Source organism: Alosa pseudoharengus, unplaced genomic scaffold, assembly GCF_046254945.1.
Source record: "Alosa pseudoharengus isolate Yale_2024_CS ecotype anadromous, Long Island Sound unplaced genomic scaffold, YU_APseudo_1.1 YU_APseudo_1.1_scf_22, whole genome shotgun sequence".
Classification (NCBI taxonomy): domain Eukaryota; kingdom Metazoa; phylum Chordata; class Actinopteri; order Clupeiformes; family Clupeidae; genus Alosa; species Alosa pseudoharengus.
Window position 1 is genome coordinate 31,898,326 of NW_027468680.1, and position 17,663 is coordinate 31,915,988.

At 43.9% G+C, this 17,663-nt stretch overlaps 1 protein-coding gene and 1 long non-coding RNA gene across 3 annotated transcripts in view; one reads left to right on the forward strand and one right to left on the reverse strand.

The window, feature by feature from the left end:
- LOC143139147 (uncharacterized) overlaps positions 1-452 on the reverse strand; it is a 22,008-nt gene extending 21,556 nt beyond the window's left edge. The window contains exon 1 of the long non-coding RNA XR_012990340.1: positions 361-452. This is a non-coding gene — a long non-coding RNA (uncharacterized LOC143139147). The remainder of the gene's footprint in view (positions 1-360) is intronic.
- Positions 1-15,422, forward strand: part of bmf1 (BCL2 modifying factor 1) — a 16,963-nt gene extending 1,541 nt beyond the window's left edge. The window contains exons 2-5 of one of the 2 annotated variants that reach the window (XM_076299745.1): positions 3,059-3,252; positions 5,160-5,338; positions 13,153-13,250; positions 13,843-13,932. In XM_076299745.1, the coding sequence (XP_076155860.1) occupies positions 3,084-3,252; positions 5,160-5,338; positions 13,153-13,215 (411 nt within the window). In that variant the 5' untranslated portion in view covers positions 3,059-3,083 and the 3' untranslated portion in view covers positions 13,216-13,250; positions 13,843-13,932. Of the gene's footprint in view, positions 1-3,058; positions 3,253-5,159; positions 5,339-13,152; positions 13,251-13,842 lie in introns of both variants that reach the window. The other variant, XM_076299744.1, reaches the window with a different exon arrangement.
- Positions 15,423-17,663: the final 2,241 nt, after the last annotated feature.

Consider the following 17,663-nt stretch of genomic DNA (forward strand, 5'->3'; position numbering starts at 1 on the left):
TCTCTACGGGGCCAGGCCGTTAAATTGAGATTCAGTATACAACCAATTCACTCTGACCACCGCCCTAGTATCCGTCCGTTTCGTTATTAACGCCAAACACCAGCCGTATGATTTAACATTAATTTACAGGTTATACCTAGAACCTTCGGTGCTATCTCCAAATTAACGTTAACATTAGCTGTAACAGGCAAGTTTTCATATCGTGGCACAGTTAATTTAGCAAGCTAACTTGTTTTCAAGACAGGGAAAACACATTTCGTAGTTGTTTACCTTTTTCTTTTTAGCACATGCGTGTATTACGTTACAGAACAGACGGAAAAGTGAAGGGAAAAAAACAAAACACAATGCATTTAACGTTACCGTTGTCTGTACACATTTATCCACATTTTGAAAGGCAATCTCGATGTCGGTTAGCCGTGGAGGGTACATTTTTAGCCAAGCTGTCATTTCCTGAATTTTGTAGTGAGAAGTTAACATGAGTTGTAGGCGAGCACTTGCGAGTTGTTTAGACACCGCCTGCCAGGGGGTGGTATTATAACGTTTGACAGGGTGGTGGTGAGCTCTTGGTGTCAGCCATATTTCCTATGCTAAAGCTTGTTTTGGGGGGCAACCTATTTTAAATTAAATTAGGCTACCCATTACATTTTAAAATTATAATGACTAAGTGTAGGCCCTTTGGCAGAATCCTCTTCCAAACATGCTGAATACGTGGTCTCGTGAGCCGGCATTCCAAAAAAATTATGTAATATGATTCTGCAGCTGTAGTCTTCAAGTCGAAAACCAACTAATCTCTACCCGTGAACTGATGAACACTTTGAAATGAAATGTTTCACCTGTTTCATGTTTTGTGTAGTTATTATGATGTAATGGTACTTTGATGCAGATCTGCTTACTCTCTTTCTCACATATGCTGGCAGAGTAGGCCGCTACAGAATCAAAATGTGTTCAAGGTTTTACTATAATGAGTTGTAAATGACTAGAATGAATTTAGGCTACCTATCTGCTCTCTGGTTTGAGGCCTGCTGGTACTGATGTTTGACATGTTTGTGGCATGTATGGATGTATAAAGGTATGAGGCTGTGTGTTATGTGTTGTGTTTGCTATGATTAGGAAGGGAATAACAGCGAGAAAGCTAGTGTGTGATGGAGAGTGTATGAGGATGTGAGGTGTCTGAGCAGTTTTGGAGAATTGTTAAGCTGAGGACATCACAGTAAAGGTGTCAGGATGGGCCTTATCAAGTTAGAATGGATAAAGTAGTAAGTAGCAATTATTAGCATGTAATTGCACAAATGGCATGTATGGGTTTGTGCTTGTGGATGAGTATGACTGGCATTTGTGTGAGAAAGTGTGTGTGAAGTGAGTGTCTTTTTTCAGCAAAGGTGTAGAAGGTCATGTGTTACCTTGTATTCACACATGTCTGTCAGGGAAAATGCCTGTGTGTGTGTGTAGTGACTAAGTGTCTTTTTTTTAGCAAATGTTTATAAGGGAATGTGTAACCCTGTGCTCACCTGTCTGTCTGATAGGGAAATTGTGTAGTGTGTGTGCGTGTGTGCGTGTGTGTGTGTGTGTGTAAATCACACAGGCAGTAGGTCAGTGTGTATTGAGCAGAAGGCAGCAGAGGGAGCTGTGTGTCGCTGAAGCTCTGAATCTCTTGTCCTGTACTCAAGAGAAGTCTCAGTCTCGGGCAACGGCCCTTGCAGCGCTTTCAACTTGGCAGTCGCCTGCAACGAAAATTACCAAAACTCACATCTTTGAACATCAAGCAGCCCGAACACCTCGAAACCTTTTTCTGTCATAGGCCTTGTCCACCGAAACACTCACTCGGGCTGCACGGTGGATTTGGAGAGCAATATGCACGTGCATATGCATGGAAATAAGTTGTCAGAATTGTAGATGGTTCGTAGGAAACAGAATGTCTTATGGAATTACCATCATTTATTTAAAAGCAAGAGAAAAGAAAACAGAAGCAAGTGCCAGGATGATAGCAAAGCCAACACACACACACACACACACAAGCACAAGCTTTGCTTTTGGCAGGCTGACAGATGTGTAAAGTGTTTTTAAAAAAAAAAACAGAGAAGTACCATTAAAAAACAGTCGTTATCCATTGGCTGTGGATCTTTTTGTACAAGAAAACTGCTTAAGTTTGACTGTGCCTTGTCATGAGCGTCTTGCTTGTTGTAGAAGGAACACACACTAGTGTGCGGCCAATGTCATGCCTCTCAATTTATGGCTTTATTGTGCCAAAAAGAGAGAACGTAGGGAAGGCGATCATTCTCATCGCTTTGCCCAATGTTTGCGCTGGAGTGGCCTTGTTATGGCTGTCTCACTCTCTGTTGGCACTAGACGGGTAAACAATATGGCTGAACTAGTGAATGCTGATTTTGCTGTCACTCACGGAACATTGAGGCTTTGCAGAGTACGGAACGTAGCCACAAGACCTCAGGGCTGAGGAGGGAGAGGGGAAGAAAGATGGATGATTAGGCTCCTGCCAAACGGCAGTCTACGGTTAGGCCTAAATATAGCACTACGAGTCGCCCAACCACAACCAAACGAGTGTGTGGTTTCTTCGTGGTGACAACCTCTGCTATTTAAACCAAATCATACAGAGGCCCCAGCTTAAGCCACACTAATTTCCACCCTGGTATTACTTTGTTGAGCAGAAAGAAATGCTGATTGTTGGCTCCGCAAAGAGTTACTTGAGGTAGCTTTTTTTTGTTTTGCATCTTCAAAACCCCTCAGTGAAAATCCAAAAAATCAAAGTCAGGCCACCACACAAAACTCTGGTTGTTTTGTTTAGAAGTGGCACCTGAAACAATCGAGCAGAGAGATCATACTTTCAGATTACATCATTCCTGTGTGTTTTGTTTTTAAAACTTTTCATTTTTAACTGTCAGTGAGCTCACACAGATCACATTGGCAAGGATGAGGCCTGTTTGTTTCTCTTTACTGATTGGTTACAAGACACCCCATCTCCAGGCAGCCTACAGTGGTGTTAATGAGTCCTGGTGGCTAATTGGTTGTGGTTTGTGTTCTTCTGTCTTCTGATTGGTCACAGGCAGCCCTACTGTGGCGAGCTCCACATGGAGGATGATGACGAGGATGTTTTTAGGGAGGACTCACTCTGGCACTTACCCTTCAAGGACATCAAGTCGGAGAACAGGGCAACCCAGACGCCTGGCCCCGCCCTGTTGCTAGGCAACGGCATGCTGCCCTGTGGCCTGGCACAGGAGCCAAGACAAGTCTTCCACGGTAAGATGAACCCAAATTCGCATGCACACCACTCAGATAAATGCACCGATAGACTCCCTAATAAATAACTTTATCCTATTCTTAGTGCTGCTGTGTTTGTGGGTTTACCCTGACATGTTTCTGAAGGAGTGTCAACACTGGTGTCAACACTCTATGGTATTTTGACACTTATCATAGAAATGTTGACTTTGATACTAGCCACGGTTTTTGAATCTGGAGGCTTGATCTACTGAAATCCACTGGGTTGTTGCAGCCTGGGATAGCAAATTGGCAACTACTGTCAGCTTTCTTGTTCTTATTGCTGGATGTAAGACTGCCTTGTGTTTATACCTCACGATGCCAAAACAAATCAATGTCAAATGCAACATTTGTTCAGAGCTTAGTAGAGACGGCTTCCTCCCTGAGCGAGAGAGTGAATGAGTCCCAGAGAGTGGAAAAAAAACGTGAGATGGAGAGACTTAAGGGTGTGTGAGAAATACGCAGATGACTCCCAGCCAGCTAGCGTCTCCTCCTGTCATAGCCTGAGGCCAGGCGCCACTGAACTGCGAGGACAACACTTTTACAGCCACTCGTTTGCCGCCTCGCGGCTCCGAGGGCCCCCCTCTGGCGTCTGCCGGTCCTGGTCACGTCGGCTTTTATTACCTGAGCACTTGCTCGCACGGCTGCTTTGCATTGCAAACAACCGTTGGCTCGCTGCCTCGGCGTAACCTTGGCAGACATGGGAACGCTGGTGGGCTGGCTGGCTGGCTGGCTGGCTGGCAGACAGACTGACTGACTGGCAGGGAGCCCGTGGCTTGTGCCCGGCAGGAGTGGCAGATGCCGTGCCCTGGATGTTGGTCATCCCGTCCGGGGTTGTAGAGCTGTAAATCACTGATTGCGGAACAGCTTCTGGTCCTGACAGGTGGACTAGACAGCGAGGAATGGAAATAGCCAGAGATGATTTCTCCATCTCTGTCTAATGCTGATAGGCTTTGATGGAATAGTTCTGGATGTGTAGTAGGAGTGGAGGGTAGGAGCATACACATTGGATGCAAGGGATGTGCAGTAGGAGCATTGCACAGTGATCCATGTTGACACATTTTACATTCACCTTCATTTGCTCATGTACACTTTCATCCAAAGTGAATTATAGTCTTCTGCAGATACATGTTCCATCAGCCTGAGGGCTATCAAGTGATATCGAGTCCATAATTTTGTATTGTTAGCACCTTTTTTTACCACCTACTGGATTTACAATAGCTACAGTATAACTTCATGGTCACTGGTGTGACTTTACCCTCTTGTAACCTGGCCTCTGTGCCAGTCAGTACTTTACACTCTAGACTCGAGCATTTCTCGAATCATGGGGCAACTTCCTCCGAGTGACCATGGCACGCAGGCCCCCGTGACTCACGTGGCTTTCGAAAGCACTGATTTCCTTTTACACACGGCACAAGTATCCGGTCCTGTGTGTCTACAGTCTTGTTTTCACTGCATGCTGGTCGCTTTGTCTGATTTTAATAGTTATGAAACCAGGAGAAGGGCATGTGAGCATGTGTGCATTTGGCTGTCTGAGATGTATCAGACAAAGCAGACAGTTTTGGGAGAACGTTTTCTATGCTGTAAAAGCGTGTAAAAGGGTGTGAATTTGGTTGCAGAAAAAAAAGAGTTGCATCTGACTACTTATTTTATTGGAAGGATGTGTTTATGCATAGTGCCTTCAGTTTTTTTTATTGGGAATTTGTCTCCAGAAATGCTTAAAAAGGGTTTATTTGTCTTCAATTTTATTTCCAAAATAAAATCCATCTTGAAAGCTACTATTAAGCTACTACAAGAGGGGGCAATGGATGCTGCATAAAGGTGATTACTAGTGAGGAGTAGCATTGCTCTGACAATACATTTTGTGTGTGTGACTATGTTGATGGCAGGTAACGCAGCCTTGCGATTACAGTCTGCCCACGTTGAGCGCTTGGGGGGAGCCATGGCTGAAGACCAGTGGGGTCAAGCCCATCGTCCCCAGCAGCCAGCAGCAAGGAGCGTGGAAGTGGAGATCGGCCAGAAACTGCAGATGATTGGAGATCAGTTCCACCAGGAACAACTACAGCTGGTACGTAAACACACACACACACACACACACACACACACACACACTTAAATCACTTCTCGGAGGATTGTCTCCATCACATCTAAAGACATCTAAAAAGAGATCATCTGTCACAATCAATGCTGCTAATTGGACTGCACATAACATATCAGTTGCTCATTCTTCATGGAGATAAACGTGTGTGTGGACTCTCAGCTCTACTCACACAGGCCTTGACCTCGAATGTTTTCCCACTTTGGCTCCTGAGTCGCATAGAAACGGCTCCAGTTTGGCCTGCATGTGCGTCGTGAGCCAGGCTGGGCTGGGCAGCGGTGCTGATTTGTTGTTGACTCAGGTGGTTTGTCCATCAGCTGCCCGTGACGTGGCTTGTGGGCTTGTTTCTGGTGCCCAGGGGGGACATGAAAGGCCAGAGGGGAGGTTTGGAAGGGAGGTGTGGGGGGTGAGCTAGCCACGGTGCCGGGGCCCGAGGGCAGGCACGTCTGCCTCCGGTGTTTGTGTTGGCCACCACGCTTCCCCCACTGTGTGTGTGTTGGTGAGACCAGCTCCAACCTGGCTCGCTAATTCCCCCGAGACTCGAGGCCTGAGCAGAGGCAGGACGTCCCCTCCACTTTTCCGCTCGCTCTTTCATTCTTGTTGTCTTTCTTTGTTTTTTGTTTTCATTCTTAATTTCCATTCACTCACTTCTCTTTTCCATTCTCACTGCTAACCTCCCACTACTAGCCTCAGGTTTCTCTCTCTAAACCTTCTGCTCTCACTCCCTCTCTCTCTCCCTCTTTCTCCCTCTCTCTCTCTCCTCCAGTGTCATCCATAATGGTGTGCTTCCTGTTTGTTACTGTGGTCCCCTCAGTGTGTTTGCCCTCAGTGATCCTACCATTGGTGGTGTGTGGGAGGTGACGTAAGGCTCACCCTGGTCACAGTGACATGATCCAGCAGCCAGAGTTATTGAGGTGTGTGTGTGTGTGTGTGTGTTTGTCCGTGGTGGCCATCCTTGATGCGGATGAGTTGCGATTTCGGTCAGGTTGCCTTGAGGCATTATTTTAACTGCTTGAAAATCAAAAGAAGGATCACAGTTCATTGCCTCAACCACAGACACACAAGCATGCACACTCACTCTTTAAAACTCTTGCTTCTCTGACACACTCTCTGACACACACACACACACACACACTCTCTCTCTCTCTCTCTCACTCACACACACACACACACACACACACACAAGTGTACATTCACTCTCTTGCCTCTCTGATACACACTTGCAGGGTGTGTTGGAGGGCATCGAGTTTGGCCAGGGCTGTGGAGTTGGCTAGGGCTCTGAGGGGGTTGGATGTTGGTGAGGTGTGTGTGTGTGTGTGTGTTAGTGGGGATGTTTTTGTGCTTGGGTAAGCGTGAGTGTGGGGGAGTTGAGGTTATTGAGGTGTGTGTGTGTGTGTGTGTGTGTGTGTGTTTGCATGCATATATGTGTTTATGTGAATCTGTGTGTGTGTGAGTGTGGGGGTACGAGGAACAGCTGTGGTTTGGGAGTCTCCAGCAAGTCCTGCCCTAGCCGTCAGGAGCGCCCACAAGAGACGCCCTAATAAGAGGCTTTGCTCCACATCCCTCAGGGCCTACCCATGCGCCGCCACCAAGCCCTGTGTGTGTGTGCGTGTTTCAGCTCCACTGCACCAGTGGACAGGAAGGCTCTGTGGCAATGCCAGCCTGAAGTCGATGCTAACTGCAGTCAAAACTGAGATAGTAAAGCCACTGCCCTGTGACATGGAGATGACCAACAGTGACCACAGCTGGTAATCTGCTGTTATCAGATATATCAAATTTTTTTTTGTTTTTTTTGTTTTTGTGTTTGCCCAGTCCATTGTTTGCCTCAAGACGGGGCTTTTCCTCTGACAGGGACACAAGTAGCCTAATCCACCTCTGCTCTTTGCAGGATTCACTAGGCCTTGTTTTTGTTGAGCTTGAATCCCTCGGGCACTCATCATCATCTTCTCTCCCTCAATGAAGAATTGGCATACCTGTTGTCTGTTCTTGTTGAAAACAATATTCTTTGATACTATCGAGATTCTTTGGTAAATGCTCTTGTGATAACCCTCTGATTAAGTATTAATTATTTATTTATTTATTTATTTATTTATTTATTTATCTATCTATCTTTTTATTTATTTATAGTGTGAAAATCATCATCTGTGTGGGAAGAAAGATCTGAAATCTGCGTCTCTGTGTGTGAAAGACTGAGCAAGAAACCTCTGACACCTCTGATCACAGTTAGTAGGCACAGCGGCCCTCTTGTCCATACTGTGCAGACTGTGGATAGGTGATATAGGTGACCTCCTGTCCATACTGTGCAGACTGTGGATAGGTGATATAGGTGACCTCCTGTCCATACTGTGCAGACTGTGGATAGGTGACATATGGGCCTGTTCTGGTAAGCCGGCAGTGGCAAGACTATCAGCATCAGCGGCTGTGGTGCCGGCTGCTCGACATCAGCCGGTGGTATTGCCGGTGACTGATCATTAGGGTTGCAAAGGGCGGGACATTACTGCAAAATTTCTGGAAACGTTCCCGATAATCCCGTTAATTCCCATGGAAAGTTTCCAACTTCCTGGAATTTTGCAACCCTGCTGATCATGAGGTTATCCGGATGAGCCTAAACTGTGTGTGTGTTGTGTTTGTTTGTCTGTCTATGTGAGTGGGTCTGTGTCTGTCTCTCTGTTTGTCTGTCTGTCTGGCTGTCTGTCTTTGTATGTGTGTGTGTGTGTGACTGGCTGGCTGGCTGGCTGTGTGTGAGTGTTTGTGGCCAGTGTGATCAGCACAGCACAGCACAGCACAAGGCTACTGCTGATCTTGGCTCTGTGGTGATGTTGTGCAATTAACTGTTCAGCAGTGAGGTAGGTAAGAGCCCTCAGGCAGCTCATGAACATTACAACTGCATCTCTCTCTATCTTCCTTCCTCTCACTATATTGGCATGACTAAAGATACAATATTGCCAAAGTGTTGTCTCTCTCTTTCTTTCTTTCTCTCTCTCTCTCTCTCTCTCTCTCCCTTCTCTCTTTATTTATCTTCTTCTGTGTCTCAACTTGTGTTTTTCTCCTTGTCTGCCTGCTTCCCTCTCTTTCCCTCACTTCTTTTTAACCTCATTCTTTCTTTCCCTCTCTTCTATCCATCTAATTTTTTCTGTTTCCCTCTCCCCCCCCTCCCCCTCTCTTTCTCTCTCTATTTGTCTTTCCTTGTATCTCTAGTCATATCTCTCTCCTTGTCTGGCTCTGTCTGTGCCTCTCCCTCCCTGCCTTCCCCCTCCCTCTCTTGCAATCTCTCTGTGTTGTTATCTCAAGTTCAAGTTCATTTCAGTGTTTCTCTCTCTGAGGTTGTAGATATGCCTCTTTGTTCACAACCTGAACAATGTCTGTGTGTTCACAAACTTTGAGAGCTTGTCAAACAGCACATCTCTCTCTCTCTCTCTTTCTCTCTTTCTCTCTTTCTTTCTTTCTTTCTTTCTTTATCTCTCTCGCTTGCTCTCTCTTGCTCAATCACTCAGGAGTTTTATCTCACATTGCCATACTTTTTTATTTATATTTGCACTTTAGTGCTCCACTTGTCTCTCCAGTCTTCTCCCTCCTGTATCTGTTGTTCTCTTATTTCTTTCTCTTCCTCTCTCTTTCTCTTAAACAAATCCCTCTCTCTTCGTCAGACATCAGTGTGGTTTTTCTGATGTTCCATTAGACGTCCAGCCCTTTGGTATGTTCAACGGCGAGGTCTTGGTTGTTGTTGTTCCTGAGCCCTCTCTATTTCCCCTCTCTCTTCCTCCTCTCTTTCTCTTCCTCCCTCCCTGTTATCTCTCTCTTTCTCTCTCTGTAGAGTGCCTGAGGCATGGCCGTGGATTAAGTCTCTTAGAAGTCAATGTGAGGCATAGGGCCGCTGACAGATAAATTGCTCCTCACTCTGACAGTGACGCTTCAGACCCATGGGCAACTTTAGTGTGTGTGTGTGTGTGTGTGTGTGTGTGTGTGAGACTTGAAGAGCTTCAGCAGCAGGTAGTAGCTGTCATCGAGTGTGTGTGAGAGGCGAACTCAGGCGAGAGGCAGAATTAGGTTTCAGGGTTTTGTTTTTTTTTTTATCTGGTCTTTTTTCTCTCTTTCACTCCCTCCTTCTCTTTCCCATAGGGTTATCCTGCTGCCTTCAGAATGAGTGCTGAAAGCAGATTAAATGTCTAGTATGAGTGCATTAGATGTGTGTGTGTGTGTGTGTGTGTGTAGTGTCAGGCAGTGTCTCCTTATCTTCACTCAGCAGTCACAGTTGCTCTTAGGAATCTCTCTCACACTCACACTCACACTCACACACACACACACACACACACACACACACACACACACACACACACACACGTGTGTGTTTACAACTTCAGCTGTGCTTTGGGGAGGAAAGCGGCAGAAGAGAAGTGGGGTTGGGGGGTGGTGGGGAAGGGCTACGCTTTGAGTCACACTTCCTGCTGACGGTCTAGTAGTGCGTCGCTGTGCACACAGGAGAGGAACCACGATGTCACCGCTCTGGAGGAAAAACAATGCTAACTCAAACCACCAGCCACCCCACCCCCACCCCCCATACACACACACGCACACACACAAAGCAACACCAAAACAAAGCCGCCCCCCTAGCCAGCCTTGCGTGAGAGTGGGGATCAAACATGCTTTGTCACCATCATCACAAGTATACGAGTTCTGTTGAGTAACTCTGGGATTAACAGATAAAACACCAACGTTATTAGCTCCAGTGTGTGTGTTTCTTGTGTGTGTGGAAGAATTGTCATTGTGGTTGGTTGGGTGTATGTGTTATGAGCACACATGTGTCATGTTTGCACGTGTGTTTGTTTTGCCAAGATTCAGCAAGTTGCTAGGCGCCAGCTGTTTATGGCCACTTGCGTATATTTGCCATCAGCTTGTGTGAGTATGTATACGTGTGTGTGTGCGCGCGTGTGTGTGTGGATGGTGAAAGGCATTGATTCAGTATGCAGCTGTATGTCTGCTGTTTATGAGCGCTCTGCTGATAAGCAACTGGTGTTTCAGGACGTGTGTGAGGTGAGCTGGGCAGCCTGCATGGGCATGTGATAAGGGTGAAGGCCACAGTGACGACACAGTGTCTGGGTAAACTCAGGTCTGCCCTTATCAGCAGAGTGCATTTAGATTCAGACACAATTCTGACAGTTCAAGCCACATGACTAGGGTACCTGTAGCATACATATACATACACACACACACACACACACACCGAGTAACAGACACACACACACAGAGATGTACACAAACGGAAACATTCATATTGTCACACAGATGCACAGAGACGGACACGTACTGCAAACCCACAGTTAGATCAACAGATAGCATCCAGAGACGGGCAGATTGGCCCTTGCACGTTGTGTTGTAAGTGCTTGAGTGTGATGCTCACACATGACCGTCACACACACACTACCAAACATGTTAATAAGTCAAGTCAATTTATTTATATAGCACATATATTTATATAGCACACATATTTTAGGCAACATTGACTCACACTCACATACACACCAATAGACACTTTTCATATCTAACAACGGACTCACGCATGACAAAGCCCATAGATCTTGGGGCTCTAAAGGTCACTGGCAATAACAGGAGGGACTTTCTGGAAGTTTCTTTATCAGGCTGTGTGGTTTAAGGGCATGACCCTGCGCTGACGTACAAGCTTGCTGAGTACTAGGCTTTGACAGTGTTTGAGTTTCGTGTTTCCTCATTTGTGTTTACAGTGGAAACATTTCTCTTAAAAGACTGCTTGGTGTGTCTGTGTGTGCGTGTCTGTGTTTGTATTGTACTATCATAATTGATTTACACCAGCAAAACTCTACTAGCAGAATTTCAGACACTGATTTAGTTATCTTTTTGTTGATTTAATCCTGTTGAAACACTCAGTACAGGTGGTATTCTCTTAAAGGTGCAGTCAGGGATTGTGCAGGAAGTTGCGTTTGTTTGTCTTTGATTATTGCTGAATGTGACAAAAAATGTTACGGGCTAGAAATCGTGCAAAATCCCTGACTGCACCTTTAACTTGGCCTACACTTACACATTAAGGGCTGAGACATACATTTACATTCATTCATGTAGATGACACTTTTATATCTAAGGCAGCTTACAAATAAAGACTGAAATTTAAGCTACAATGCTAATGTTATTCTCCTGAATGTAGTCTGACCATGCTATTGTTATTGTTATTATGTTATTGATTGAAGGAACATTATTGTTTATTATTGCTATTTTCCTTCATTCAACATCATTGTTTATTTCATTAGGCTATTGATTGAATTGACATTGTTGTTTATTTTGCTATTCTCCCTAATGTAGTCTGACCAACAGTAAATTTAAATTGTTCCCTGTTAAATTTAAGTATTATATTTGTATTTGTATGTCGCCTTGGACAAAGGCGTCTGCCAAATGCCATAACCATAACCAAAAGGAAACCTTGTACATAGACATCTAGACACATCTAGACACTATGATCTATACACTTAAACTACACAAGGACACCCACATATAAAAGGGCTTAAACATACAGCTTAGGTCTACCAGACACAGAGTTGCAAGGTGTTTATTTATCACCTGATGAAGATCTCATTGTAGTGTTGCTGTGCTTATCAAGCTATCTACCTGAGCACTAGAGGGTTGTGTTCAGATGTTGCTTTTACTAAGGGGCATGTCAGATGGCTTGGGATGCACTTAACACTGTTCCTTCATTAACTGGAGGAAATGGATCCAGCCTCCAGACAGAGACACAAGTCGATGCCCAAATGTCTGCCACAGATTATGGGGAAATGCTTTTTTGATTTGGGTGAATGCATTTTATTTGTTCTCATTGTCATAACACATCAGGATCAAATCCACAGTAACTCGAGTGTTCTTGTGTCGGCTTTCAAATACACACTGCAGTGGGTGACTACATCTCCCCCTCCTCCCCAACACACACTCACAAGGCTCCCTGCAGAGCTGCAGTTGGGGGTGGCAGTTCTCTGGTCGTTTTCCCCCCCCTTCATTTTTATGTTGCCTTCCCACACAGAGCGGCACAGCAGCGTAAGCCAGCCAGCCCGCGCCCATGAGGAGTCAGCGAGGGTGCTGGCGCAAGCTTATGCAACGCTCTGCAATGTTTGTCCTAGTGTCTGGGAGCCAATGGAAGCCCGCCTCCGCGAAACAATGAAGGAAGCCCAGAAGTCGGGAACAGAAAATGTGTGGGCGCAAAAGTGCTTTATTACCAGCCTATTTTTAGCCTTTTCCTGAATGCCGAGTGCATTGTGTTTTCAGATTTATCATCTACGATGACCGTTATTACTGTTATTCCACAGATTAGAATTAAGGATGGTATTTTCATGGCACCTGCATTGTCAGTCTATGGCCACTGACAGACATGTCCACACATGTCTCTAGAAAGTCCTGAAAGTACCCCCCCTGAGTCGTAAACACAGTCTGGACAGTACAGAAAGAAAGCAGTGTGCCAGTCTGATATCAGGGGGAGGAGTTGTTCAGATGCTTAAAGGACGCTCGCTCGCTCGCGTGGAGTTTTATGGGCTGTCTTTAAAGGGGGCTGATATCGTATCAGCGTTGGCTGTCTCACCAGGTTCAGAGCCAAAGCAGCAGCACTCCTCTCTCAAGACGCACACACGCACACACACATATACTAATCACACACAGATGCACACAGACACATACACATAAACATTGCCCAAATCTTTTCACTGACTGCACAGTAACCCCCCTCACCCCTCCTTAATCCTGTTTGTTAAAATTGTCTTATCTGTGCTTGTCAGTGGTACTGCTGGCTTTATCCTCAGGCTAATCTCTCCATCCAGTCAGAGTGGCAGCCACATTGATGTGTGTGAGAAGTCGCTTTTGCACACTTCCCTCGGTAGGCATTCATGTCTGGGGAAGACTGTAGTGTGGATGTATGATCTAAGCTATCTATAGAGAACTATGTGTAATATATAATAGCTATATATAAGCTTAGTGTGTGTGTGTGTGTGTGTGTGCGTGCGTGCGTGCGTGCGTGCGTGTGTGTACACAGTCTAATATAATGTGTGTATACAGTACTTGTATCTAAGCATCATCATCCCTTAGGGTAGCCTAGGTCAAACAGCAGTGTTTGGCATGCCTGAGTTACCCTCCCTGACTCAAACTGAGAGGAGTGTAATATTTGACTAGTGTGTCCTTGACAAACATAAATGAGTTGGCAGTGAATGCTGGGGCAGGTGTGTTCACAGAGGAATTACAGTGTTACAAACACAGCTACAAGATGATTTTCTTCACTAAGTCATTATAAGTGATTCATGTGAAATTACAATTGTCGTCATGTCATGGTGTTGCTGACTTGCATGTCAACAATGTCAACTTTCCACCCTTCATTATTATTGTGAACAGTGTGTCATTAAAAATTGACATTGCTCAACCTGTTGTCTCCTGCATTCATCATCATAGATTCTCATCATTCTTTTTGTTTACAGTTTCAGAGAAACCAAAGACAACAGCAGCAGCCAGTTTTGTGGCGTCTGGCATGGGCTCTGTACACCCTGCTCTTTGAGAGACCGGCGGGCGAAGGGCCGAGGTGAGACGGACTATGCTGACCAGCCACCACCACGGGCCAGACCGCCCGGTCCCACTCAGCGTGGCAGGGACCACCAATGGCACTGTCCAAGATTCAACACGGGTTTGGAGAAGGAAAAGAAGGAGAGGAAGAAAAAGAGCAAGGGAGCAACAGAGAGATGAGCAAAAAGGAGATGCTGGTTGACTGCAGGTCGGGGAACCCATGTCTCTTTTCTACTGTTTTTCTTAATACCCCCCACCCCCTGAGGATGAGGTGTTTTTTCTCTCCAAGTAGAAGATGATGCCATGCTATTCACAAGATTTTTCTATTCCTATTTTCATAAAAAAAGACACACAAAAAAGAAAAAAGTAGTGAGAAAAAAGGAAAGTGTGGAGGTGGTATTTTGTACAGTATATTGTTCTTGTTTTATTGTTTGCACTTCCATATATGTACTTCTTGAATGACCTCCGTATGTCTTGGGAATGCCTTATTGTCCCCATGCCACCATGGAATGACTGAGGAGAAGGAAAAGAAAGAAAATGATTGGGTGGCATGGGGCTCCTGTTCTGAAATCTCCCAGGAAACCAATCAACTTGACAACCAACTAATCTCCAAAGAGGCTGTTTTTTTGTGTGTGTATGTTGTATTTCTTCTCTCTTTTTTCAGAACAAACTGTTTTGCACCTCAGCTTGTCCTGTTTTTTTCAACAAGATGTTAATATTATTTGTTCTTTCTTCAACTTCTTGGTGTGTAAGAGTGTTTTTGGTTTTATTCTCAGTGTCTGATTATTTTTTTGTTTTCTATTTGTTTTGAAATATTAAGTCTTTAATGGATTCAAGTTCCAGTTTGTTGTATTAGTTATTGTGCCATGCATGGCATCATGAAGTAGGTGTTTAATGGGCTTAATCCATAAGGATTAGAAAACTGGTGATATTCCTACTGTAGATATGAAAGGCAGATGAAATAATCCAACTCAGTATCTCTCCAGAGAGTCTCTCCTGGTGTCTGCTTGCGTAAGGAGACCCAAAAGTGCTCCCCGCTCCTCATAGTCTTTTGGGGTTACAACTACTCCTGTCTTTGTGCCCCTATCAAATGAAAGAGTAGCATGAGAAGGCCAGAAGATTTTTGTCATACAACCGGCAGAATCCCAGATGAGCTTCGGAATCCATTTTGCTTGCACTAGTGTACGTCTGCCAAGGGTGATTGATTTTAATCAGAAAGCATGTTGTTTTTATTGTTACCTTTTTTATGATGATTTTTTTATTTTTTGTTATGGTCAGGGAAGCAGAACCTTTTAGGGATGATTTGTTCTGAATCTGAATGAATGTGTTGAAGTATGATTGAAATAGTATCATTATATTTGCATTATATTTGATTAACGTAAACCTCTCAAAGTGGGTAATGAAGGTGACTAAAAACATGTTTTATTTCTTACAATTATTTTTTTGTTTTGTTTTTCCCAAGACCCAACTGTTTTTACTCCCCCCCCCCCCCCCCCCCCCCCCAATTCAGATCAGACAAAAGAGTAAACATATCCTGAGCAGAGCAGAGAAAAATGTTGTCTTGTTGAAACTTCTATATACCACGAAAACCACTCCACTGAATGCAGTTATTTCAACTATTCAAATTGATAAATTTATATAGGTTCGTACCCCCTGTCCCCCCCAAGATGTTTTTGAAGTGTGCTCATCTTTGTTGCCAGTTGGAGAGACTCCAAACAACTTGAGTGTTTGGTGCTTGAGCAATACTGTGCAAACAAATCTGTGAATCGACTGCATCTTTTTTTTCCTCAGGATATGTATCTGGGCTTTTGTAATTAACAAAAAAAAAAAGTATATGACTATATACCTTTTCAGGTGATTTGTTAAACGGTGCAGTGGTGTAATTGTTGAATATAAATGACCACTACTTTTCTGCCTTTAAAACATTCTTTTTACAAGACTAGAGGAGAAAATCTCCAGAAGAGAGAATTGAACTGTAATTATTGTTATAATGTTTTTGGCATGTTTGAAGACACTGATTCATTCTCGTCAATGCTGTTATTTGTGTTTCTTTTGTTTGTTTGTTTGTTTTCTATTTTGTGTTGCCTTATTCTTTTTTTATTGCGTTCTTTTCCAACTTCATGTCCCAAGTTTGAGTAGTCCACAACTATGTCTTATGTTATGTCTTATCACTTGGAAGAGATTTAACTTCAACTCCAATCGCCACCTTTTACACACCTTTGGTCCATTTGGAGGAAATAACCTCATGTTGATGATTTAGCAATTCATATAGTTGTAGCAGATTCAGTTCTGGGTGAGATTATGCAGCCTGTGCAGTTTTAAACAGCTCACAAAGTTGCTTTCTTTTCAATGGCCACTGTGTACAACCTTGGGTACATGAGTATGGTACAATAGATGATCTTGTTGATGTTGATGTAGCTGTAGGTTGGTGACTATTGCGTTGAGAGCTATTGGAGGCAGAATCTACATTTGAAGCTTGTTCGACATTAGGAGAGGAGTTGAAAGTTGTAGTTGTTTCCTGCAAATTTTGAACGCTGAGCCAGTTAATTGTCCTTGTAGCTCTGCCTCTCTATCTCTCGCTTTTTCCCCATCTTAGTCTTGCTGTGTCACCATACCAAATTCTTTCTGGACCCTGTGTATGTGGACTACTTCCAAAACTTCTTTAGGACATTTTGTGTTTCACTTGTTATTTTTTTTTTAATTTATTTTTAGTTTTGTTCTTTTTTCTCTTATTTATTGTTTGTATATTTGCCCATTTGCTACTGTATACATTCATTTGTGCAATTTCTTGACTTTTTTTATTCTTAGATTTGTATATATTGTATTTGTGTTTCTCTGCTGAATGGTAGGGGCCATGCATTGCCTGATTGTTTCTTGGGAGTACATTCTTATGTCCAGAATCTCAGTTGTGTTCACTCAAAACAAACAGAAACAACCGAATTTTTAAGTTTTACAATCAACTGAAAATTTCATTATCATAAAAAATGGAATTAATTTTGTATGTCAGTGGATGGTCTACAACGACCTTAAAATCAGAAGGGCTAACACTTGATTTGAGAAACTCACATGAGACGCAGACCTACGTGAACAAGTTTAATTGCCAGTGACATGTTTGGTCTGTGGTACGTGTATGAAAATAATCATAAAGACGAAAAAATCTGGAACGAGCTGAAGGTTAGTTGATTTTTTGCCCCCGGAAAGCTGTGCCTTTCTCTTGGCGTGGCATGTCGAGGTGTGTTCTTTGTTAAGTGATGTGTCTCCACATAAAACCATGAAGGACCAAGCTTTCCCTTCAACCACTAGCTCAAAGCCCACTGAAGCCCTGTACACTGAAATTAGCAGCTCAAGATGCTGTTTGACACTCTGCCTTTGTTAGTTATCATTGCACATACAAGTGTTACCCTCGTATTTTAGTAAATCATCAAGTTAGTCATTACAAGTTGACCACAGTGATTATTTCACTTCGAAAAAATGGTGGCACTGACAGTAGTGTTGTACAAACTCTGTCCAATTGTTCTGTGAAGTCACTGGGCATTGGTTATTGGTTAGACTTTGTTGTTTGTTTTCTACACTTTTTCAATTGACATGCACTGGAAAAAAAAGTCTTTGACACTCACGTGTTTAATCCCTGACTGTTGTAGCAACACATACATAGATGCATTTTATTTAATCTGACCATCAGGTGCCAGACAAGCAATGTCCTGTGTTATATCTGTATGGACTGGACCTGACATTCTTG